Here is a 24,884-nt window from a genome sequence, read left to right as displayed (position 1 = left end):
TTGTCCTATACCAATATTCATCTGAATACAAGCAATTTGGCATAGCCCTACATACTTGCTAAGCACCTCAATCAATGGAAAAGCAGTATCTTAAAGTATAATAAAGTCAAACATTCAACATTTTTCACAACATTGAACATAGAGATTTCTACTCATGTTCTGAGCTCCTATTAAAACACTAGTATGGAAGTCCTCAGGCTAGTCTCTTAGTAAACAGAGCTAGAATCTGAAGTGTATTTGTGGCTTTTAGTGTTACAGAAAGTGCCTTCTGGTTAGTCAGTAAAATCTGTCTCCATGAATGATTCCATACAAATAAACATATCATATTTCAGGTTTGTGCTTCAAATGCTGGAAAACCATTAAGTAAGCAAGCATGGAACTTGAGTGCATATTTTCTTCAGTAAAATACACATGACAATGTCTTATGAAAAGCTACCTTTTCTTTTCCAAGACAAAATTAAACGCTATAAACTGTCAGAATTCCTGAGTGGCAGACAAAGGAAAGTTCGCTGAATATTTTAGACAGCAAAAGAAACACTTTGAAGGAATCACACCAGTGGACACATGCAAGAGAGAGAAGTACATTTTATAGCCCTCTGAGATACTCCATGTGAGGTATTTAATCTCTTCATGTCTCTGAAAGGACACTACACCTGCTTGTGATGAAGACAACGGTCTGTTGCTCAAATGTCACTGTTTCCAAAAACAACACTGTACATACGCATGTACGTATGTACAGCTAAGTCATGTACGTTTTAGAAATATTTCAGGCATCTGACATGTTTATTTAAAAGATATGTCATAGAGCCATACTCAAGATACTCAAGAACTTGAAGCTTATTCTTGAGCTGAGTGAAGCTCACTTCTTTGTCACTACTAACAACAAGAATTAGTAGAACAGGTAGTACTACAGTAGCTCAGACCAGAAGTCCATCTAATAATAAATTGCCTTCTCTCTTACAGAGTCTTATAATGGACACTTACAGGAGTGTATAATTAAGCATATACTGAATAATTCTTCCTTGGCTACATCATCCTGATTTTTTTGAATTAAAGGTTTAGAAATGTCCTGAGCCAGAGGTCACATTTATTTGGATGACTGTATACAACAGTCCCTGTATCCTCCAGAAACAATCCATTTTTTACAATAGAAATCCTATGGCAATTAAAAAGCTCATGATTTTATAGGATTCCATAATATATACCCTTAATCCCCTTGTCTTCTAAAGGAAAGCTCCTAGTGCATTTAACCTCGTTGCGTCCAGTAACCCCGTAACAATGTTGATCATCTTGTTAACTGTCACTGCACATGCATTTTTACAGTTAATTTTCCCAAATACATTACTTTGACTTTCATAACACTAGTTTCCATTTTATTATCTCATAACTCAGCAGTGGACAAATCTTCTGCAGGTGTTCACAGTCAGGCTTTAATTTTGACAACCATGAATAATTATGAGTAATCAGTAAAAACTGTTATTAGCTCTTTCTTCCAGGTGACTCAAGGAGTTTTTGAACAGCACAACCTATATTCCCCACGTTTATTGGGTCCTTCTAGTAGAGTTGTTAGGCCTGATTTTCCAAAACAAAACCCACATTTCTATGAACTATCATAGGGATTTCCTAATTCTTTCCTTATCACTGTTTTGACTGGTCTACCTTGGAGAAAATTAGATTAGCTGTTTTACAGTGCTCAGGAGACACAGAGATTGTTTTACAGGCTGATGTGGTATTTGTAGCTTGCTGTTCCTGTAGCATTGGAGCTGTTTTCGAGTACGGGCTATATGTAATAGAGCAAACAGCAATTTCAAGTTCTTTTAGAACGATGTCTAGGACATTTTTTCCATTTTTTTATTAAACTATGTCAAATTTGAGAATGTGATCAGTATTACAGTGACTTTCACCTAGTATATCTCAAACGAGGCCTTGTGTTCTTGGGATGGATTAACCTTCTGTTGTGAGTTTTTGTTCCAAAAAGTGATGTATGTATACATGTACAAGTGCTGTCTGCATGATAGCCCATATAATAAATACAAGTCTATGTGTAGGTAATGGAAGTCTTCCATTATTACCGCTTTCTTTATCTGAAGTCTCTCAATCTGTTGTAGTCAATAGCATCTTAGTGAACAGACAACAAAAACAGGAGAAAAGAAGTAGTTAGCAATTGCACTGATGGTCTCTGATGTGTCAAAGTGATATTGCTTCTAAGTGCAATTCCATTTCACTTCTTGAAGAATCTGTAAAGAAATAAATGTACCTCATTAAAGTCTGGAAAACATAAAACCAACAAAATGGACATTTACTGAAAGACAGTAAATGGACATTTACAGAAAAACTCGTGATGCAATATCTTCATCCTGACAGTAAGACAAAAAAGTTGGAAATAAAAGTGGCCACATTTATATCCCCAAGAGGGGCAAGTCTGGTGTGTAAACAAGTTTCTGAAATTGAGCCAGGCGAATTCCTGTCAGTTCTGTGTCACTAATGATAATTAGCTAATGTTCTTTGCATTTTTGTAGACTTTTCAGTTTTCAGATTTAAAAGCAATTAACTAATCTTGAGAATGCTTCTGCGAGATAAACACACATTATTATCCCTTTATTAGTGAGGGAGCCGCTGAGGCACACAGTTTTTGATTCATCATGTAATTAACTGACTACCAGAACCAACAGTGAATCACCCACATGTCCTCTGTTGCTACTATAGTACAAACTGACCCTAATAGTGTATGTGATGACAAATGCCGACCAGGAACATTAAAGTGATGGTCCCACAAGCCTTGCGAGATGAAAAATATTAAAAAGAAACAAAAGAGAAACAAGAAAATTATCAGTATTTTAATACTTCTGCTTCACTTACAAGTCAAACATAAAAACTATAAGAAAAAAGCTGCACATACCACATTAGACTAGAAAAAGAGACAACTCTAGCTGCAGAGAGACCAGGACATGATCTCATGCATCATCTAAAAAATGAATTATGAAACCTGAATCACTTCTCTCGCATCTCCACTGCAGTTCATTTGTTTGCCTCCAGGATTTGCCTCTCAGGGTCTCACCCAATTCGTTCGGAGCAAGCCCTGCGCCTGCCGGCTTGGCAGCCCCTCACAGGAGCGCGCAGCCTGCCTTGCTCTGGGGGTACGCCCTGGACAGCTCCGCCTGAGGTAATCCGCACGGCGGCCACGTTGCCCTGCTGAGAAAAAAAGTCTCCTGCCGCGGCACAGGCGTCGTCTTCGGCTCCAGAGCTGCTGCCGGCGTTTATTCCATTTAGGACCAACCCCGGCGGCCGCAGGCCCGGCCCTGGGCTGGCCGCCCGCCCGCCGCCCGCTGCTCGCTCGCTAGATGGCGCCGCCGGCTCCCGCGGACGATGGCGCCTGTCGCCCCGGCCCCACTTTGGGCGCGACGCCGCCGGCGGCCCCGCGCAGCGAGCCCGGCTGCGCCGCGGCCGCCCCGCTCGGTCCGCCTGGGCGTTGCTCTGCGCTCCTCGCCCTCATCTGCCCTCCACCCGCCACCCGTGAAAGAGGAGAGACCCCCAGCCCCAGTGAGGCTGACTGGCTCCGGCAGCTCCCCTGGAGGCGGTGGGGGAGGCTTCCCCGCTGCCCGCCGGTGCGCGTAGGGCGGCGGGGCCGGGAGCCCGGCGCCGCGGGGCCCGTGCTGGCGGTGCGACTGTGGGGAGAAGCGGGAGCGAGGGACGGGTGGGAGGGGTGCGGGCCGTGCGGCCCCAGACGGGGAGGCAGGGCCCTGAGCTCCCCGGCACTGGGGCAGGCTGTGTCTGAGCCCAGGGCTGCACGTGGCCGAGGGCAGGGGAACCCGCGGCTGTGCGCGATGGAGAGCAGGGCAGGGCGGAGGACGGGTTTAGGAAGTCTCACTTCGCTTTGGGGCTCCGTTGCTTTGTGAGGCTTGGCTCGCCATATCAGACGCCGGCGTGGCTGCCCGCGCCGTAGGGAGGATGGCCAAGTCCCAGAGCCGCCGCAGGGTTGAGGTCGGCAGGGAGATCACCTAGTCCAGCCCCTGGCGACAAGCTGGGCTGTGAATATCTCCAAGCCTGGAGACTCCACAACCTCTCTGGGCAGCCTGTGCCAGTTTCCAAGGCACACACCAAATCTGGGCTTTTTTACTGTGCAGAAGATACACTCTCCAACAGTCATTCCTCGGCCCACTAGCCGGAATCATGGGGGACATCTGGAAGGTAGTCCAGGATGGGGGAGACCCTTGCTGTGCAGTTCTAGGAGGTAGAAATAAAAGCTTACATGTCAGCAGTGGCTGGTCTTTGATGAAGCCCTGTCCTCAGTCCCTGGCTGATGAAGTACTGGGATGCCACTGCAGACTCATCATCTCAATGTCTGTGTGATCTTGTAGGAAAAACATTTCTCCATTTTGCAGCTTCTGCAAAAATAGAACTTGACTCAGCCAAGCTTCAGAATAACATAAAACATGCAAGTTCTGTTTCCATTAAAGAAGGGATCAAATCAGGCAGTTGAACAATTTCCTCTGGATATATAGCAGACTTATGAACAAGGAATTATGAAGTTAGGAACAGATGGGAACTTCTGAAACACACTGGAGAAAACTAATGTTCAGTTAGCAAAAAAAATCTTGTTTCATTGTGCTTGAGCGCTAATGAACATAAAACTGTATCATTTGTTTTAGTTCAAATAATCTTTCTCTACCATAAAACTTTGCAAAAGATTCTTAAGTATTTTACAAAAGTGCTGAGATTATTACATCAAGAACTTACATTTAAATATCTTTCCATATGTCTCTTCCAAACCTCTATATGGTAGATAGCTAGTCTTGGGAAATAGAGTGAGTTTTCTTTAGAGAATCCTACAAATACGTGAACAATTAAGTAACTGTAGTAACCAGTCCGCTCTGATTCACGTAATCTCTTGATATGGCATCCACTGAAAAACTGTGATGTAATACTTTGATCTCCTCCTTCCTAAATTTGGAACTTAATATTAAAATCACAACAGAGAAAGAAAATGAGGGGGAGAAGAGAGAGTGCTTCTTAAGAGAAGAGAGTGCTTCTTAAGAGAAGTCAAACACCAGAACAGGCTTCCTAGAGAGATGATTGACGGCCCAAGCCTGTCAGTGTTTAAGAGGCATTTGGACAATGCCATTAATAACATGCTTTAACTTGGTCAGCCCTGAATTGATCAGGCAGTAGATTCCTTCCAACTGAAATAGTCTAGTCTAGTCTATTCTTAAGGACAGAGGAAATCTACATATTGGTGGTTCTCACCACTTCCAGTAACTGGAAGCAGTTCGCTGTTGAAAGTTAATGTGGAATATTTTGGAGGGTGAGAAGTGAGTGGCCAGTGTTCCTGTGACAATACTTGAAAAACATATTTGTTGAGACAAAGTTATAAAAATGGCACTGATTTTCCTTAATTAGGGAAAATAAATGGATTCTCCAGTTTACTGAATTGTGCTGGAGACTTACCATTTTTGGTCTCTTTTCTGACTTTCCTTGTTCAGCTGGATTGACATAGATAGTATCTCCCTCGGACTGCAACTGAGTGACTATCTTACAAGTATCTGGAAGAAGAGGAGAGAAAGAAGGCAGTCTTTTTGTTGGGATCGGTGCCAGGAGGAAGTGATACTGCACAAGTGTTGGCAAGCCAGATTATCAGAGGTTTGGGAGTCTCTGAATAGCTAGTGCCAGCTGCACAGCAAGAATTGAACTTATTCAATGAGCAGTCGGAGGGCACCTTGTTACATTAGGAGGCATGTTTGTGAAGCACACAGCCTTCAAAAGTCTCTCCCAAACTCTTACAACAATCTCCTATGTAGCACATGCATAAAAGACAAAATGAAAACCAAAGATTCAGGGGAATAAAGTCATAGAACAGGGGAAAAAGGAGGAGAATGTAACAAGATGCAAAATAAGCTCATTTGAAAATGATTTATTAATCCAGTTCAAGTAATGACCCATTTCTAACCACTTTTTACCAGTGGAGCATGACATCATTTGAAACAATTAGGAAAATAATGCCATATAATTCAGGAATGTTTTATACATTGTATGAGGACAGTGTTGCGTGGAGTGGCTGAGATGCAAGATCTTAATGTGTACTGGTGATGAAGTGATATTTAAGATTTCTTTATGACTAAAGCTGTGATACTGTAAACAGAAATGGGACTTACAGAAATTAAATTCTGTCTAGATTTAGCTGAACTAAAAATTGAAAAATTCTTAGTAAACAGATTATCAGCCTGATGGCCAAAAATACCAGTGTTCTATTACAGTTTAGCATTAAGGTCATGAAAATAGTAGAAAATGAATGGGAGAAGTATAAACAGAATGTGGCCAAAGTGGATGCAGTTGTTTATGGCAGTCTACACAGAAAAGGAGAGGGAACTTTTAGCAGCAGCACTTGGTATGACACTGAACAAGACTTTTATGCTTTTTCTTCTTCAGCTATATGCATCAGTGATAGAGATAGAAGTGGCAGAGTCCTCATTTCTGATGCTCAGCACAACTTAATCTTTTCAGGAGTTCAGTGGTGTACTGTACACATCAGCTGCTGCTCAGGGAAACAGAATTGGGTGTACTTTAAATGCAGAGATTGTATCAGGACTATAAGCAGACACACTTCACTGATTTCTCACCCATCCTGGCACCGGGCTGGGAAGTGTTCATGAAAGTACAAAGGCAGATGGTTGCCTTGAAAGTTTATTTTAAATGTAGTTCCTTTGTAGTTAGAGTCAATGGTTTGTACTTTCATAGGAACTTTTGTCAATGTTCTTAACATTTTCTTAAGAAATGCTACCTGCTCAGTTTCTATTCTGAATTAATATGAAAAATAAAATCAACAGAAATTTTTGAATTTAACACGAGTTTTGTTTCCAAATGTAATGGTTTTCAAGCAAGGAAAAAACAAAAATCTATTTGGACTGGTTTTGGTAGCTGTCTTCTGAAATAGCCTGAAACTATTGACGATAAATGTAATCAACAAAAAACGATTAGTGTGTGCTGTGCCAGATTGCATAAAATACCAATTAAGAGTTGGATTCTGCAGAGCTCAGTTACTCGGAGATAATTGGTTTAGGCTTTCTCTGTGTCAGTGAGAGGCTAGAGGTTCTCAGCAGTCTCTAGACTAGATCAAGTAATTGCACCCTAATGTATCCATTTGTCCATGCTGACCAGAGTGAGGACCTTGGGTGAGTAGTTTAGCTAGATATGTTTACATTTTAGATATCTACATTATGTGAGATGAATTCCACCCCCTTCAGGTGTCTTAGATAGCTGAGCCTATGTATGAAAGAAATTATGTTGCCATTGCAAATGATTGTGATGAAAAATAAGGAAAATATTATGTCAAAATGCATCAGGAAACTAGCCTGAAACCATTTCCACAAAACTTGTTTGTCTTCTTCTTAAGACACAGTAGGGTTTTTTGTAGAAATGTGAAGATTACACATTTAATGTAATAAACAATTTAACACCTGGATTCAGTCTTTATAATTTCACAGAATCACAGAATCATCTAGGTTGGAAAAGAGCTTGAAGATCATCTAGTCCAACCATTAACCTCACACTGACAGTTCCCAACTAAACCATATCCCTCAGTGCTATGTCAACCTGACTCTTAAACACCTCCACAGATGGGGACTCCACCACCTCCCTGGGCAGCCCATTCCAACGCCTAACAACCTGTCTGTGAAGAAATGCTTCCTAATATCCAGTCTAAACCTTCCCTGGTGCAACTTGAGGCCATTCCCTCTTGTCCTATCGCTTGTTACTTCCTTAAAGAGACTCATCCCCAGTTCTCTGCAACCTCCTTTCAGGTAGTTGTAGAGGGCGATGAGGTCTCCCCTCAGCCTCCTCTTCTCCAGACTAAACAACCCCAGTTCTCTCAGCCGCTCCTCGTACGACATGTGCTCCAAACCCTCCACCAGCTTCGTTGCCCTTCTCTGGACACGCTCGAGTAATTCAATGTCCTTTTTGTAGTGAGGGGCCCAAAACTGAACACAGTAATCGAGGTGCGGCCTCACCAGTGCCAAGTACAGGGGTAAGATCACTTCCCTGTCCCTGAAAGTGTGAAGTGTCCAAATATGAAAATTTAAAATATGTAGGCAATGGAAAAACCCTTAAAGTATAACAGGGTACACTTCTGTTTTCCTGAATGTTTAAAGTTCTTCAAATACTCAAAAGGCTGAACATTGTTATAATTGTAATGAATAAATTTGCATGTTACAAATTTCATATAATTCGTACAGGGAATGTGTAAACTACATGGCCCAGATCTGGTCCAGCCTGTTACATACAGCAGTTTATGACGGTCAGCAAAGAGAAAGTAGGCCCACTGATACCTTCTAAAGGTTATAATAAACAGGTAGCAGAATATAAATGAATTAATCAAAATTAGTGCATACATAATTGATGGACGGTAGCAACAATTTTAGGATCCATTGTTTGACAGACACCAGAAGGGTTGAGAGAGAGGACTAAGTCTTATCATCCCAGGTACTGTATTTACTGTCTTCAAGGGCTTATGATTCACTGTGGTGCTACTTCAGGTCTTTCTCTTACAATGTAAATGCAGCCAGGGAAGTTTACAGGTAAAACCAACCATGGTCAGCACTGCCAGTCCTGTTGTCTATACTAAAATGTTCCATTCTGTCAACAAGTTTAGTCCATTGTGCAGCAGTAGTATCAGATACAAAGTATTCTAACAGATGCAAAAGCAAACTAGCACAGAAAAGTGAAAAGATTAATTCTTAGAGAGCTGACTTTGTAATTTTGAGGCAACAAATTACTTATAATTTCATACATCCCAGTGTTTTAACTCTGGTATTTCTAACACAGTATCATACCAACTCTTCTGTGGCCCCAGCTGAAAAATAAAACTTATCCTTTAGCCCAAGACTAAGGATTCTGTATTTCCATTACTGAATTATGTTGTTCTGTCACAAAATTATCACAGTTTAGTTACAGAGGAGGTGGTGTATCCTTCAGAAGCTGGTGAGGAAAATCAAGCAACATTTATTTATGAAAATGAGAGAAAAAATGCTATGCAAATACACATGCACGCATCAGTATAAACACCTATATTTGACCACAATGCTGGGGTGTCTTCTCTTCTCCACTCTGAAGCTAATTTAAACAGAGGCATTCATAATAAGCAGTGTTTTTGTTATCCCAAGCACTGACCTGCCAGTGCTTGGGATACAGGACTTTTTGAAAAGAGAAACATGCGAACAACTGACTTGTGCAGAAACACTGGGATTTGGGATTAAGCAATGAAAGGGGTAAGGGTCTCCTCTGCCCTGTGCAGTTTAACCCAGCCCTTTTCCATGTCACAGAAATGCATGACGTGTGTGGCCAATGTTTTAGTCGTATCCAATATCAAGTCCAAAAGACAAATACAGAGGAGTCAGAGTGTTCAGACACACTGGTCTCTGCCCCAGTGGCTGTTCAGTTGTTTGAGACTCAGTAGCTTGAATGACCTGTCCTTGCTACGGCAGTGCCGCCCCATGCTGCAGGCGGCGGGTGACGAAGGCAGTGCCTGCCTGACACGAGCAGGTCTGGTCAGGGCTGTGGCCTTTCTCAGGCCTTTCCCTAGGTATGAGCACTGCTGTGCTGGCTCACTCTGCCCTCACCTGTTTTCACTGCTGTTCTCACCACAGTGCTCTTTGTCTTTCCTGTTTCTGTAAGAGGCACTTCGGATCAGCCCTTGCAGTGTCTCAGTATCTTGCAGGAGGATCAGCAGCATACCCTATGTCTAGCCTGTGATCCTGTCCATTTCTTCTTCAGGCGTGGCGTTCAGTCTAACTACAAAATAGCTGTGCATAAAAATGTATGCGTATTGAAAGATTTTCCTATGACAACACAGATAGCTGGCATGCAGAGCAGCCTGGCTATCGAGATCTCTGTGTTTCCCATATGGTGGTGATACCAGCCAGGCTCCTCTTCTGGAGGTCCTAGGCTGTGCTGAATTTGGTCAGCAGAATACCTCCGTTCTGAGCTCCTACTTTGTACTTACAAATAACTTTAAAAAATTTAGTCTCTTCTATTGTATGTTTCCTTTTTTCTTTTGGGAAAGGTAGCTTTAATTTATCTAAGCTGAGCATATATACAGTAGGATCCAGCAGCCTATACTGTTTGTAAGTATAGAACAGGAAAAGCCCTTTCGCTATTTACTCATCAAAAAGGCAAGCGTAACTATATATTCCCAGATTTCTGTAGCACATACCGGGAAACAATTTTATCTCTAGTCATCTCCATGGGAAGCAGGTGGTGTTTTTCTCATTTGCACAGTTTTCTGTAAAGTTCTCTCAGCTATTTCCTATTTCCTCCTGAAAACAGCAGTAACAGTTTCTTTATTGCAGGAGTTGATATTACAGGACTTATTATAGTAATTTAAGGAATTTCTTTTTATCTAAGGGCTTTTATCTCTGGGCTTTGCAAAGTTTTCAAAGGACATTAATTGTAAAATTTATTTTTGTTTTACTTAATTTTTAACAGTATTTTAAATAACCTGTAGGGGTTTTTTTGTTGGTTTGTTTTTGCTGTTTTTTTAACCAGGTTTCTTGGTTAAGTAATGTCATACAGATATACCAGAAAGGGAAAAGCCATACAATCTTTACACATCTTTCTATATCTGTGATTGGTGAAACTTCTTTACAAACTTAGCCAAAGGTGCAGAATAATGTGTGTTCTCCCAGCGTAAGAGTGCAGGGGAAAAAATTGAAAGCTCAGGAGGAAACATGTTAGCAGGGGTGCCCCGTGTTTTAAGATAACCCCTGATAAAACAACTGAAGTATTCCTAAAGGAAGGGAGGACTTCAATTCCAAGTAGCTATCAATATCATTTATTTTGGAGCTGTTATTATTTACTGGATATCTAGAAAAAGGTAAATAGTAGAGGTAATACAAGTATGTTCTCAAGCTGCTTAGGCATAGGCACAGATGTCCTGGTGCAGAAATCTATTCCACTTATTCCAGATATTCTCTTCTCTTTAAAAAGATCTTTAGCATGGCATCATCCTTCTGTCAGTCAGAGACCTTAAGCACAGGAAGAAGGTAAGGAATTCTGACTACAGTTCTTACAGAAGGGCCAAAGAGAGAATCTCTTTCCTGTTACAGGTATTTGGTAGAAGCTCTTCTGTTCTAGCCCTGCTCCTTCATATGCTTCTTCACTGAGGTCTGTTAGTGCCAGGTGCCCTCCCGTGGCTTGGAGAAAGGTGTTTTCATAACTCAGGAGGGATGATGCATGTCTTAAAATATGCAGAATGATAAACTGCATGCTGAGGCAAACACTGCTATTGTGTACAGTTGAAGAAAAGCTGAAAGGGGATCTAGGCAGTACATTATTAAATGAAATGACAACAAAAATCAAATAATTTATTTTCAGAAGGTACATTGGTGATTTTATTTCTCCAGACTGGAGAATTATATAATGCAGTATAGGATAGTCATTTATTATACATGCTTGGATTTAAAAAGGGGCATCTCTGCATACTGAAAGCATCATTACTGAAATAAAACCCTATGGAAGGATCACCTAATTTGAATCTGACCGAAAAATCTTTATATTTACAGAATAGAAAAGTGCAAGGTTGCAGGAAATGGCATAATTATTCCCAAAATCCAGACTAGAACTAGGAATAAGGGAGTCTCTTGGATTTTTTTCCATCTTTCTGTCTATTTTTTGGTAAGGAAGTAATATTTAATTCACAGATGCAGTTATTACAACAGGTTTTGCATGAATGAAAAGATAGTATCATAAACTGTGAAGGTGAAAATCTAAAATGAGCAGTGTTTCCCATCATTGTCTAGATAACACTGAAGTAATACAGCAGGAAAAAAACAATTTAAAGATATGAGTAATGATTTCCCCTGTGTGCAAAAAAGAGAATTTCTACATTGAGTTAAATAAAATAATTTCACATAGTAAATATCTGTCAGAGTTTTCCCGTAACACTTCTGGAGCCAGCTTTTCAGCCATGCTCATTTATCTGAAAAATATGTGTGTATTCCCCAAACAAAAGAATGCTTTTGTGTAGCACTTTGTAGGGAACTTTGGAGGGAGTGTATATGTATGTGTATTTATATACATCCATGAACTTTATATTTGTGAAGAGAGGAGACTACTATGTGGATAGGAAAATGCAAAGCTGGAAAAAGATTTCACTGATTCATAGGCTGTTTTTTGTTAGTTGGAACATACGGGCATTTTGTCAGACTACATGTCAGTATGTGCATCTTTTTCTTGGATATCCACAGTTGCTTCTGGTCCACTCATTCTGGTTGAAATATGTAGCAGGTTTTGTCTTTTCCTCCTCAAGTAGAAATAAATTATACATCCTGCTCCAACTATAGAAAGGGTTAGAAGAATGAACAGCCAAATGATGCCAGCAGAAAGTACTTTCTCCATTTTCTCTTCTGTAAGTGGATGAAATGGAATCAACACCTTTGATTTTAAGAGATTTCAGAATCTAGTAATAAATGAGATTTCTTTAACCAGAAATTAGACAAATGCAATGTGCGTGTAGATTTTCAGTTCAACAAAGGGTTTTGTTTTATTTTACTAACAAAACCAAACAAAATATAATTAAATCTGATCAAAACCCAATTTACTTTGGAATAACCTCTATTTTTTATATCTAGATATATCTAGATGAAGTTTATGGACTTTATTTTTAAATACTGTTAAAATTAATACCTAGAAACTATGTAATTATATTCTTGTTGTATTTGAATATGTCCTTATAATTCTACTTAAAAGGAAGTATGCTTACCTGTATTTTCTGTTGACATCTCAGTGTTTTCAGGAGCTTTTGGAAGAAAAAGAAAATGTTTATTGTGAATGCTTTAAAAAAAAAGAGGCATTTTAAACTTCCTAAGTCCATATGCTTCTGACAGTTCCCCTTAAATCCACTTGCTGGTGACAATTGCTGTCCCAGAGAGATGGAGCTAAGCATGTGTAATCCTCTAGTAGGATGATTGGCTCTTTCATTATGAGAGCATCTGACCTCCTCAGTCGAGATACCCAAGGAGTTAGATTTCTGTTGTTTCTAAAAGTGTTTTCAAATATGTTCATTTTTGAGAAACTGCTCACAGGATCCTTAATCATTTTAAGATCTTTTCTGAAACAGGAAGAATTTCCTGAATGGAGGTCTCAGGATGTATCATGAGCATTTTACTTGAGCTGAAAAGGATCTTCTGTGAGTTTAGTCCCTTCTGTCAGACACAACCATTCCATGTGGATGTTGTTCCTATGGTAATTGAACTTCCTAAACTTAGCAGGTAAGGGAGAGGTGAACAGAAATACGAAGTTTATCCAGACAAAATGTTCATGTTCTGGACCGTTTTCATTTAATCTCAGTTGGTAATCAAACTCATGCATTTTCTTGCAGATGATAATTTTGCTATCAGGATAGTACCAGCATTTTATTAAACACGATTCTATCATATTGTAGATAAAGAGTGCCACAAGAATGTATGTTATCGTATTTCTCTAATCCATCAGCTCAGAGGACAGTAATGAAAGGAATCACCATTTCCAGCATTTCTACAAGACAGTTTTCCTTGCACTCATCAGAACAAGATATTTTTTTTTAAGAATATATTCAGCTGAAATTAAATAAAATGTTGCTTTTGAGCTTAGATTGTGTGATATTTGAGGGAAAATTGTACTGAAAACTGCTTTTAAAAATGAGGGGGGTTTGACCATTCTTTTGCCAAAGCATAGGGGTCTGAAGTATTCATGATGGCTGCATGGGGCTGATAGTGATTTTGCAGGACTTATGTGACATGCAGCCTTTTGAGGAGGCAGTCGGAAGCCATGTGGGGCTCCTCCATATTTAGGCAGCCAAATCCTGCTATTGGGGATTATTGGTTTTGTTCACAAACCTATAATGTTTTACATTTTTATGTTATACAATGAAAATACATTATCAGGCATTATTTACATTGATGTATTAGGACTATTACTTACTTTTTGGTTTTTTACAGATATATCCTTTTTTGAAAGAACAGACATTGGTGTTCCAGTAACCAGACAACGCACATACTTCTCCACAGTCTTTATGCCTTTTGTTTGAAGGTTCTCCCATTTGCCAGTTGACAAAATCCATTGCAGATTTGTCTGTCCATACCCACTGTCCTAATATTTAAAATGAGCATATATTTATAAAATACAGGGACTTAGATAGAATAAATTGTGATAGGGAAAACAAAAGTTTATAACATGAATAGCTAGTTAAGTGTTTCAGTTACATTTCTAAACATATGTAAGCATGCTTTGAAACAAACTGTATAATTATTATACATACTTTCAGGTATACAAAGATACTTTCTTTTTAATATATCACCATTTTGTATGATATGATAATGCATGATTAAATATTGAAGATATTACCTCTATCATTTTTTTTTAGCCCTATCCAAAAGTTCGCTGATTTTCCATGGAGTATCTTAATAGTGTCTGACAGAAAGTTTGCTTCAGTATAGTCTTCTACTGATACCAGATTAGCAGCTGAAAAAATATTAATGAACATATAACAATGTCTCATTTTCTTACAACCTAAATCAATAAGCACATAAAAGATTATGCAAAAAGATATAAAAGACAGATTCTTGCATATAATATTCACTAATCTCATTATGGTTGTTTTATCACTGTATTGTATCGAGCATAACTGTGAGCTGTCTGGATGCAAATCAGCACAAAGACATGGAGTTTTGTTTAGCCTTTGGTATTTTAGAGAAGAAGAATTGCTCTCCTGCAATACTTTTTGGACAGGTCCAATCACATCCCAGAATGTAATGGAAGCAGGCCAAAAGTGGTACACTGATGCACTCGGCACCATGCATGTTGCCACTACAGCTCTGTCACCACCACTGGCTGAGCAGCATTTTTGGCAGTACCTGATGCTATGTTCTGCAAGGGTAGATAGGATGTGTAAGCAGCTAGAAGTTGCGGTCCAGAAGATGTCCAGAAGCTGATTTATAATTGCCATATGCCCTGGCATTACAAATACACAAAGCTGTGTTGGAGTCATCAGGAAATGACCACCTTCCTGGCCTGCCCAGTGGGTAACATGTAGGCAAAAGTGTAGGACTTCAGAACATTGACCAGTGTCCAAATGTGACCTTTCATTCTGGTTATTAGTGTAATTTTTACTTTTTCTTGTAATTATGTGATTTATCTTTTTACAGAACCATTTCAGCAATTCTGTTGTCACACAGCTGTAAAGTAAAATGCCATTGCAAAGCTTCGTTTTCTGTTTACTCAGTCATAAGTCAGTGTTTTCATACATACGAGGAAGTGCTGCTAGAAATCTTTGTATTGTCTCTTATGATTAAATGACTATCACTCAGACATATAGGCTAATGTATAGGATGTTTTCTATTTTTACTCATACTGAAGTGTATGCTGCATCACAGCAATTCTCAGAACAGTCAGGAAAAATCAGAAATGCGGAATAAGTGTTTTTTCCTGTCCCCTGATCCACACACAGCTCTTCTCTCCAGATCATAGAGGGGCCTGTTCCAGAGCAGGAACTGCATGGCTGGGTATGTTCTACTGGTTCATGAAAGCTAAACAACTTCTTCATCTCATTTGTTGTCCAGCCAGTGAGATCCAGTTAATAAACTGTGTCCTGGAACTAGTAAAGACAACTGTCCTATGAGTTTGTGTCTCCTAGTTTACATTGTGTATGGATTCCCTCTTGTTTGGGGAAGGGAAAGCTAACCCTGCAGTCTGTGCCTCAGTGAGACTCTAAAAGTGTTTATCTCCCTACCCAGTTACTGATTTCCATAGAACTAGTAGGAATTTCATATTTTTGAGATGTTTATATTTCACCTGGTATTTGAGATATCAGATGCCTCTGTCTCTGACAAAGTTTAGTTTTATTGTGAAAAAGCATGCTCAGAAAAACAAGCTAAAAAACATTAAGTTTGAAGTTTTAAAGTAATTTAAGATTTACTTAGCAATATCATCCATTATTTTGTGTTTAATTACATCTTCAATGTTTCTAAAACAAAACACTCACCTAGTCGGGTACACTCCTGATGAGCTTGAGACCAGCTTCTTTTCCTGGAGGCCTCAAAGTAATAGCAATGACCATGGAAAGGTATCCAAGATTTGTGTCCTCGTGATTCAGGGCATTTTCCAGGAAGTTGCAGGGGCTCAGTAGGGGCCATTACTGATAAAAGAGAAGGTAGTTAGAATCCAGTTATTTTATAACATTTGTTTTTCCCATTATACTAGTAAGACAAAACTAAACAGACTATAATAGCTTTGTCATGATAGAAGAAATGAAGAATGTTCTAAAAAGAGCTTGAATATGGCTTTCATCTTGTGTTTGAGAGCATATTTTGCTTCATATTTACTTACCAAGATGATTAGGAAGATACAGTAGTCTATAAGAAGTATAGATTCTGTCTAATGATGATTTTTGTAATTACTCTAGTCAATAAAATAGCCAGCTGGTTTTCTGGCATAAATATCTGCCTAACTAATTAGTTAAAACTGCTATTTTTAAAATGTCTTCTGACACTTCAGTCTCCTTTTTTGACAGAATCAAAACCTTATAGCAGAAACTGTGATTGTGAATGAAAGTGTTGGTATCACTAAACATGGCTTGCAGGAATTTTTATTAGACTGCATCCTGAATAAATTCCATAGTGATTGATATGATAGGAAGATTTTGGATGAGAAGATAAATGCAGATGGAATGAAAATTAAATGTTCTGCCAAATTACATTTTCTTCCTGTGAGTCTTCTACAGTCTATTTCTTTCCCTATTAAGGAACATTCAGCTCTCAAATTAGATTTCCAGAATATTAAAGTGAAAAGAGACATTATATACAAAATCTGAGGGTTTTTGTCAAATTACATCTTAGGATGTAATTTGGCATGCAGTTTATAATTTTCTAATGATTCAAGATCTTCCATAATGTTGATAAGAACAAGAATATAGCTAGATTGTGAAATATTTATACCTATTTCCATAGAAATTATAGAAGTTTGTGCCTGGAAGGCTCCTCAAGGGGTTATTTACTTCATCCTTGTGCTCACAGGTGACATGAAGTTGTTATATAACTATATAATTTCTAACAGATGCTTGTCCTGTCTGTTCTTAGCAGCCTGTAGTGATGGGGATTCCCTGACTTTTCAAACTTTGGTGCCTCAACCGGATACAGAGTTCATCTGATGCCTAATCAAAACATTCTCATAGCAAGTGAATGACTTTTCCTATTAGAATGAATAGTTAAGAATTTAATGAGTATTCAATCCTTTGTTTCTTAGGCTTTTGGTAATTATTATTATGAATTGATTTACTTCTGGGAAGAATTCTTGTCAGTCTTTGGAGCTAGTTAGTTAGCTTCTTATGTCTTTCTATATACCTGTATAAAACAAGTATTTTTCCAGTGGCTCATTAAATTTATCACAGTTGATAAATCTACACACTCTTTAGTTAAAACACATATTCAATTGCTTACCATCCGATTTTTTACAGACAGAAAAGAGTTTGTCCTTGCAAGAAGCTGTCTTCCAGGTGCCATCAGTGTCTAGGTAGACACATGCTAATGTCTGTTTTGGTTCCCCGCTGGACCACTTGCTGTAAACTAATCTCCATCTGTCAATCCATTGATACTTGCCATTGGTCTGGAAGCAAAATCTATACAGTAATTTCAAGGTTGCAGAGAGTGACATAGCTACTACACAGAATCCTCAAGAGGACTTTCATGAAACCCGCATGGAATTATATGCTTACTAATGCCCCCTTTTTGTGCTTGTAAATGCTAACTGCAACAAAACGTACAGTGTCTGTTATTCACAAATGTGAATGCAGAATGATTTTTTTTCTGCCCTCCAAAAAATATCTAACATTAGTTCAGAGCATTATTCAAGCACTGGGAAATGGGAGAAAAGAAGGGGACATGAGAGAAGGCATAAAACTGGGAGTCAGATAAGACATCGTGTTGGTATGACCACCCAAATGTCTACATGGAAAATGGTAGTGTGGGTGGGAGTGTTCTTAATAAGCGGTGCTGATCACCATCACTTTTGTTGTAGTTACCGTGGCTGTGATTCATGGGGGAGAGTTTAGCATGTCAAAACACCTACCATCCAAATGTTCACCCTCCCCTGTCATACAACTGATGCAGCCATCTCACAAACAGAAAGGATTTTTTTTCCATAATATTCTAACTTCTTAATGGGAACAATTACACCAACTGCATTTTCAAATGAAAAAATATATCCATTGGTCAATATGTATGATGTCATATAGCCTCCAGATTCCTTTAATTAATGTTTGCCCCTGTTTCTGTCCACAGCTGCATTTTGCTACTGCTACCATAAATAAGACTACTCTAGTAGAATGTGTGAGCATAAATACACATGTAAAAAACATTCCTTCACACGTCTCAGATTTGCAACCTGAGATACCGTGTCACTGATAACTGACGTACATAAACACATGGCAGGAGGGCAGGTTGCATGTTGTTCCTGGAATATCTTTTAGATTAAAATAAATTCACAATGTGGGAGATTTTGCCATTTATATTTGAGACCCTTTAAATGGCTCCAAACACCACACAGCATTGTTATATGCTGGTTTGCAGGAGCATTTCCTTGTGCTAAAGCATGTAAGAGTATGAGTCTTATTTAAAGAACTCCAGCGTAAATGGGTGCTGTACTGATGTAACATGCTGTTTGCACTACACTGGCAGAAATTCCTATAGGTTACAAGATAAGAGCGTAAAGATCAGGTCCAGTGTCAGCTTGACTACTTGTATGTAATGTATGTGTTCTTACTGCATTGCTGTTAAGACCAATCCACAGAGGTTCTCCATATTCCTGTGCAAGTAAGAACAGCAGTGCCTGGCTATATGGGTCTAAGATGCTGGCAAGTTCTGAGGCATTGTTATTGCAGTTTTTCTGTGCTTCCTCCCAGTTCATTTTGTAATGGGTGACAGAATAGCTAATGCCACCAGAATGGTCAAAGGTGAATTCCAGCGCTGTTGCTGATGGCTTAAAGAGTTCAGGATCTGTAGGAATAATGAAAAAAACCCACCTCAAGAACAGTTAAGTCTGGAGGCCACATATTTTACTTGAGTGACTGAATAACACCTTCATTATTTACAAACCTAGTAGAAAATTGCTAATGAAGTTGAACACCTTCTCATTAGTTGTTTATAAGTACAGATAACTTCAAAACCACAGTGAACTTTCTGGATTAAAGAAATACATTTTCAGCCTCTGAGAATTCTGAGTCAGTAAATTCACAGTATCTTATATTGCGGAGTTAAGTTCACCCCATCAGTCAAACGTAACACACCTACCCAGCATGTTTTCAAAATACTCTTTGCGGTTTAGCAGCTTTGTGACTATCAAGTTTATATAGGTAAATGTAAAACTTAACAGTCACAAAAATTTATAGATCATTATAAATTTATGTAAATAAAATGTTTGTGGGTTTTAGCTATTTAATTACACTTTAAAAAAATAAAATCATTTTGCTTTCCTAAATTCTGGTATTTTATTTATCGTTCCCTTCTTCAAAACATTGCTAAGTAATACTTGGATGTAAGATGGACCCTTAAGTTTTACTGACCGTTTACCTAAAAAAAATATGAAAGTTAACTTATCTAAAGCATGTTAAACAAGAAAAGTGATTTGAATCCTCGTGTTATGAATGTCAAGATTAGCGATACAGAACTCACCACTATTCTTCTGGCATATATACCCTGTGGACTTAAAACACTCCTGATTGTTCCATTTTCCTGTGTCATCAGCATGACCTCTCTTCAGAGAAACACAATCAAACTGTTGGAGTAAGGGAAAGAATATGAGTACATTGATATTAGAAGTTATAAAACATAGTATAAGCCCCTGGGTAGTTTCACTCCTTTTTTCTTCGAATTCTGTTGTTGTAGGGTTTGTATTACAACTCTAGAATCATCTTCCTTTTATACTTTTCTGTCCTTTCTGGCCTCCTCTGTGGTGGCCAGCTCCACCTTGGTACTGTCTTGTAAATCTTTGTAATCTTCATCTCAGCCTGCTTGTTCATTTGTGTAGTTTTGAGGAGACTGAGATTTTGAAAAGCACTATTATTTTCAAGAACTTTCTGTCACACCTTTTGACTCAACTAACGAGTGACTATCAGTAATTTTTTTGAATAAGAATGAAATAAAAATAAATGGAGGTCATGCTTTGTATCTGGCTTGCAAAGCCAACTTTAAATAGTGGTTATTCTTGACAGAATCATCTAAATGTTGGTCCTTGACAGAGTTATCATCAGCTCTAGTTCTTAGAATTTCTCTTTCAGCTACACCAGATCAGATGCTGAGTGCTTAGGAAGCTGGAACTTCAAGTTTATTACAACCTGCAACAGCCTACTAACCTGCCGTGCAGAAATTTTAGGAGCACCTGTTTTAGTGCCTTTTGACTCTAATTTCTTAAGCTTGAGTAACTTTTTGATGTTATTTCACTCCTTTGAAAAGGATCCTCTGAAGGACATAGCTGTTAGTATCTTGAAGGTGAAGGAGAAAAGTAGACTGTACCTTTGCACATTTTTTTTTCCCCTGCTTGATATTTCCCAGGAGCGTTATTAGAACTGCAGTAAAGTAGAGCTATCTATTGTGCTGTATCCTATATGTCTTCCTTCATGCCTTGGCCAATGGCTAGATGGGTAAGAGCAGAATGAATTGGCTCAGGTGCAGATTAAGGGGGTTATCTAGAGGTATGATTTCTGGGTTCTCTAGAGGTGTTGATACCAAAATGAAGGGAGGATGAACTGAGTGGAATGACAGGGTGTGAAAGGCAAATTCTGAAAGCAAGGTATGGAAATAAATCGAAGAAAGGCAATGTGGATGTGCAAATCAGTCTATATTGGTCTGAATATGTAGGATGCTATTTTATTTACAGCATTCTGAGGTCTAATTTCAGTGCTATCAGTGGAGAGGGTTTGATTTGTTTAGAAAGTAGTTGACATCTATTGGCTCTTAGCTATTCAATTACAATTTTAAATAGGGAAGAAGTGAAAAAACCTAAACTTTTTCGTGCATCCTCTCCTCCTTCCTTTTCAAACATGAATTAACTTGTCAAATATGTGAAAATATTTCCAATGTGTGTTATCTTATGAAATTCTAACGTTGCATTTATATTCTCTGCAAAATGAACAGCAAATTACTATCCAAAAGAAAACTTTATTCAATCTATCCAATCTTTATTCAATCTGTCCATTGCTGAAATTTTGCCAAATTCTTTGGCAAAATTGCAGCAATGCCATTTTGTGCTCTGAGATATCTAGAATACTCAAACATTGAAACTTTTTATCACTAATCCCAGTGCAAAGAATGATGAACAACTTGGGGAGAAGGCTGAGGCAATGTCTGTAGCAAAGCGAGCGGTTCACTCAAAGTGATATTGCTCCTCAGATTTAATTTGTTGATAAACGCTAAGTGGTATTTACCTGTTGCAGATTGTGGCCATCTTCTGGATGTAGACTGGGATACAAAACAGGTTCTACAAGTTTTGGGGAATCTGGAGCCCAGTTAGTATAGGAGACAGCACTTCCATCAGTCCAAACAAAGTTGAGTTCACTGAGTATATCATTCAAGCCAATCCAGGGATCATTTGAAACATCCTTTAAATGGTAAGTGAGGAAGGCTGGGAAAAAAGCCAGTAGAAAAGAAGATGAACATGTCATGTCATCAGTCAAGACATCAGCTCATAACCAAATCCTTCACGATTTTGTTTGTTAAAATCTTGTAAATAAATTTTAATTAACAATTGATCATAAATTTGCCAAAGTTTATTTCAAGCTTAAAGCCAAGACTTGCCTGTGAAGTCTCAAAGAGTGAAAGCATTTGGAGCTATGAAGCAATATCGGAAAGAGGAAAGATACAAAAAAAATGGCCTGACCACCATGTTATCTAATGAATTCACTTATTTCAACACTCAGGATGAGCTGACTGACTGATAGAAATGTGTAGCTGTATACAGCTGCAAATGGAAGCCTGGGAACATGGGCCCGGTGAAAACGTGCCTTCCTCTGACATTCTACTGCTGAATTAAGTTGCAGAATTTAGGCAGTCATTTCAGAGAGGTATAATAATATAACCCTTTCTATTTCTGGTAGAAACAGACCATGGATTCCTTTTCTTTCTCTGTGTCTAAAACTACCAATGCCAGGTCTGGATTTGCTATTTTATGCTAATTCATACCCTATAAATAATGTAAAGCAGTTCACATGGAACAGGAGGAAGCAACCCTTAGCATCACTAGCATGCCCTAGACAGATGGTTCCAATTCTTCCAAAAATGTTTCATGCCACGGTCATATATCCCATGCTGAATATACATATTACAAAATACAGACATTTACATACTGTCTCTTTTTGCCGTGTTCTTCTTTGCAGGAAATGACCACTATATACAGAGTAAATGCTATCTATTACCTGAAGGGCTGTTTCATTATACCTTGTACTTGTTCATTATGTATGCTCGCCAGGTTTCCTCCAAGGCTCATACAATTTCTTCTTGCAGTATGCCAGTATTCATAAGAAGAGCCAAAAAATTTGTAACACTAGGGAAAAATGAGTATAGACTGTTAGTGAGTGACAGCAAAAGGACTTTAGGTTTGAATTACACTAGTTAAGTAGAAATTAGCCTAACTCAGACCCAAAAAATAATTTTCCAGTGAACGGGGACTCAGCTCTGGAACCAAGTCAAAACCATTCAGAAAATTTAAATTTACTCTGTGTCTTTCTGTGAGGGACTGAGAAAGTCACAGCAAAACTCAAAACATTTATAAACCACGGTAGGAGTCTGATGAGACTCTGATGTGTTAACTCACTCAGAGATTTTGAGAACCCATACTCCATCATTAGTAAAAGACAATGAAGTGCTGGCTCTGTAAGAAAAGCCCAGCCCCGGGATTCATGTGGAGTCATCTGAACTTTGCAAAAAATGTTTTTGACCTAGAGCCTATAGTCAGTGTGTGCTCTTATGTGTGCATTCAGCCTTTTTCATTTTACAGCTCTTTTATTAATGTAAATGTTATTAATGTAAAATGTAAATTTTATTAATGTAATGCTATTAATGTAAAATTTTCATTTACAGCTCTATAATTAACTTTAAAAGTGTGTAGTCATCACATTACCAATACACATTCATGCTGAAATGGTTTTGGTAATTATGAGTGTGCCTAGTGTGCCCTCTCCATGTTACAGCTCACCCTCTGCTCTGTGGCACGCCAGTAGCACTGTCAGAGCACTATCTTGCATAGTTTGTAAAAAGTAACAACTCTGATGACTGTAATAAAATGCAAAAAAAGTGTACTGGCATAAACTCCACTGTTGGGAGTATCCATGGGTGCTTTCATAACGATATTGTATATGTCAGAAAAGTAGAATCCTTGCTTAATAAGCACATCAAGTTTGTCCCTTTTGGGAAGAGGCAAGCAATGTGTTGAAGCCTGTTTGGAAAAATTTGGCCTTATTTCTGATTCATTCCAACTCAAATGACTGATTTTATGCTGTAGTTGGTGCTTTCAGTTGAATTCAGTTCAATTTTTTTGAAATTATATAAAATGTAGCAGTTTTTCCAAAGTATCTCAGATGACCACTCCTCAGGAAAACAATTAGAAATGTGTAAAAACACCATTTTGTAAGAATTAGGCAACTGGTTCAATTTTTAATGCAACCTTGCATAGTCACTGTCAAAAGATATCTGAGAGACAAAAGGCCTCTTGTGTATCTTTAAGTACCTTCCCAAGGACTATCATTGTGCTCAGATGCATGTTATCATACCTGATTTTTAAATAAAAGCCAATCTTCAGGACATCCTCCAGGAGGTAAAGGTACTGCTGAAGGAAGTGTTGCATTTATAAACCTTCTGTGCCTCTCACAGATATAGCCATTTGAAAAACCACAGCTGACATCATTCCACAAACCTGAAATCAATTTAAATATAGATCATAAGACACTGAATAAGATTGAAATTCGTGGGAATGTGAACTGGCTTCTGTGCTTATAGGTTCGAAAGCAATCTGCCTGGGAATGGGAAATAACACGCTTCAGCTCAACTCTACCTCCCATCATCACTGCTTATAGGAGGACTTTGGTCCTGCTGTGACTGTGGGAGTAGTGGCCATACGAGATGACTGATATGGCAACTTCATGACCTCTGAGCAGAACACACCCAAACAGTTTTGTTGCCCTGAAACATGCAAATGTAAAGTAATGCTTTATCAGTGAAAGCACTATAAAATGCAAAAGTCCATATGTGTTCTATTCCTTTTCTAACTATTCTCTAATTATTTTTTAAAAGACCGATTTGCTGTTGATTTGAATAGAGCATATTGTTTGTGCAGCTGAAAAGTCAGTGATCAACTTGTCCCTGCATTCCCCATTAAATGGGGAATAATGCATTCCCCGTTAAATGGGAAGTAAATATTTTCCACTTTTATGACTGATACTGCCCCTGAAGAAACCTCAGATGTAATGACTGTACTTTATTATGCATATTTTCCCAAATTGCTGGGAAGGAATGAATTAAAGCTGGCAAGATATTTTTAACAAACAGGGGAAAAGCAGTACCCATAAAAATGCATTTTAAAAAAGCTGTGTAACTCACCATCCTCCTTATTTAAGACCACACAATTTTCTTGAGCATCTGCAAAGTTGGGCTCACCCGGTGCCCAGGCTGCATAGTGCACTGGGCTTCCATCCATCCAACTGAAAAAAAAAACAAAAACAAAGAACAGTAGCGGTTGCTGAGACAATGTTCATGGGACAGTTCAGAAAAATCTACCTTAACATGCTAAAAATATTTTTTAAAAAAATACAACTGAGTCTGTCTGTAAATTGTGTTTCCATTATGATTAAAAGATCTTAGATAATGAAATTGCTGCAT

The 24,884-nt window shown here is 38.6% G+C and overlaps 1 protein-coding gene across 2 annotated transcripts in view; it reads right to left on the bottom strand.

The window, feature by feature from the left end:
* Positions 1 to 10,811: 10,811 nt before the first annotated feature.
* Positions 10,812 to 24,884, bottom strand: part of LOC141942377 (macrophage mannose receptor 1-like) — a 33,900-nt gene continuing 19,827 nt past the window's right edge. For both annotated transcript variants that reach the window (XM_074865462.1, XM_074865452.1), the window contains 12 exons: positions 24,606 to 24,706; positions 23,780 to 23,922; positions 22,449 to 22,554; positions 21,440 to 21,636; positions 19,689 to 19,791; positions 18,781 to 19,013; positions 17,460 to 17,625; positions 16,007 to 16,159; positions 14,371 to 14,487; positions 13,948 to 14,115; positions 12,749 to 12,784; positions 10,812 to 12,392 (listed from right to left, as the gene is read on the bottom strand). In XM_074865462.1, coding sequence (XP_074721563.1) covers positions 12,193 to 12,392; positions 12,749 to 12,784; positions 13,948 to 14,115; positions 14,371 to 14,487; positions 16,007 to 16,159; positions 17,460 to 17,625; positions 18,781 to 19,013; positions 19,689 to 19,791; positions 21,440 to 21,636; positions 22,449 to 22,554; positions 23,780 to 23,922; positions 24,606 to 24,706 — 1,723 coding nt within the window. In that variant the 3' untranslated portion in view covers positions 10,812 to 12,192. The remainder of the gene's footprint in view (positions 12,393 to 12,748; positions 12,785 to 13,947; positions 14,116 to 14,370; positions 14,488 to 16,006; positions 16,160 to 17,459; positions 17,626 to 18,780; positions 19,014 to 19,688; positions 19,792 to 21,439; positions 21,637 to 22,448; positions 22,555 to 23,779; positions 23,923 to 24,605; positions 24,707 to 24,884) is intronic.

This window comes from Strix uralensis, chromosome 1 (assembly GCF_047716275.1).
Source record: "Strix uralensis isolate ZFMK-TIS-50842 chromosome 1, bStrUra1, whole genome shotgun sequence".
Lineage (NCBI taxonomy): Eukaryota > Metazoa > Chordata > Aves > Strigiformes > Strigidae > Strix > Strix uralensis.
Note: the sequence above shows the minus strand (reverse complement) of the source record. Positions and strands in the feature narration are given on the sequence as shown.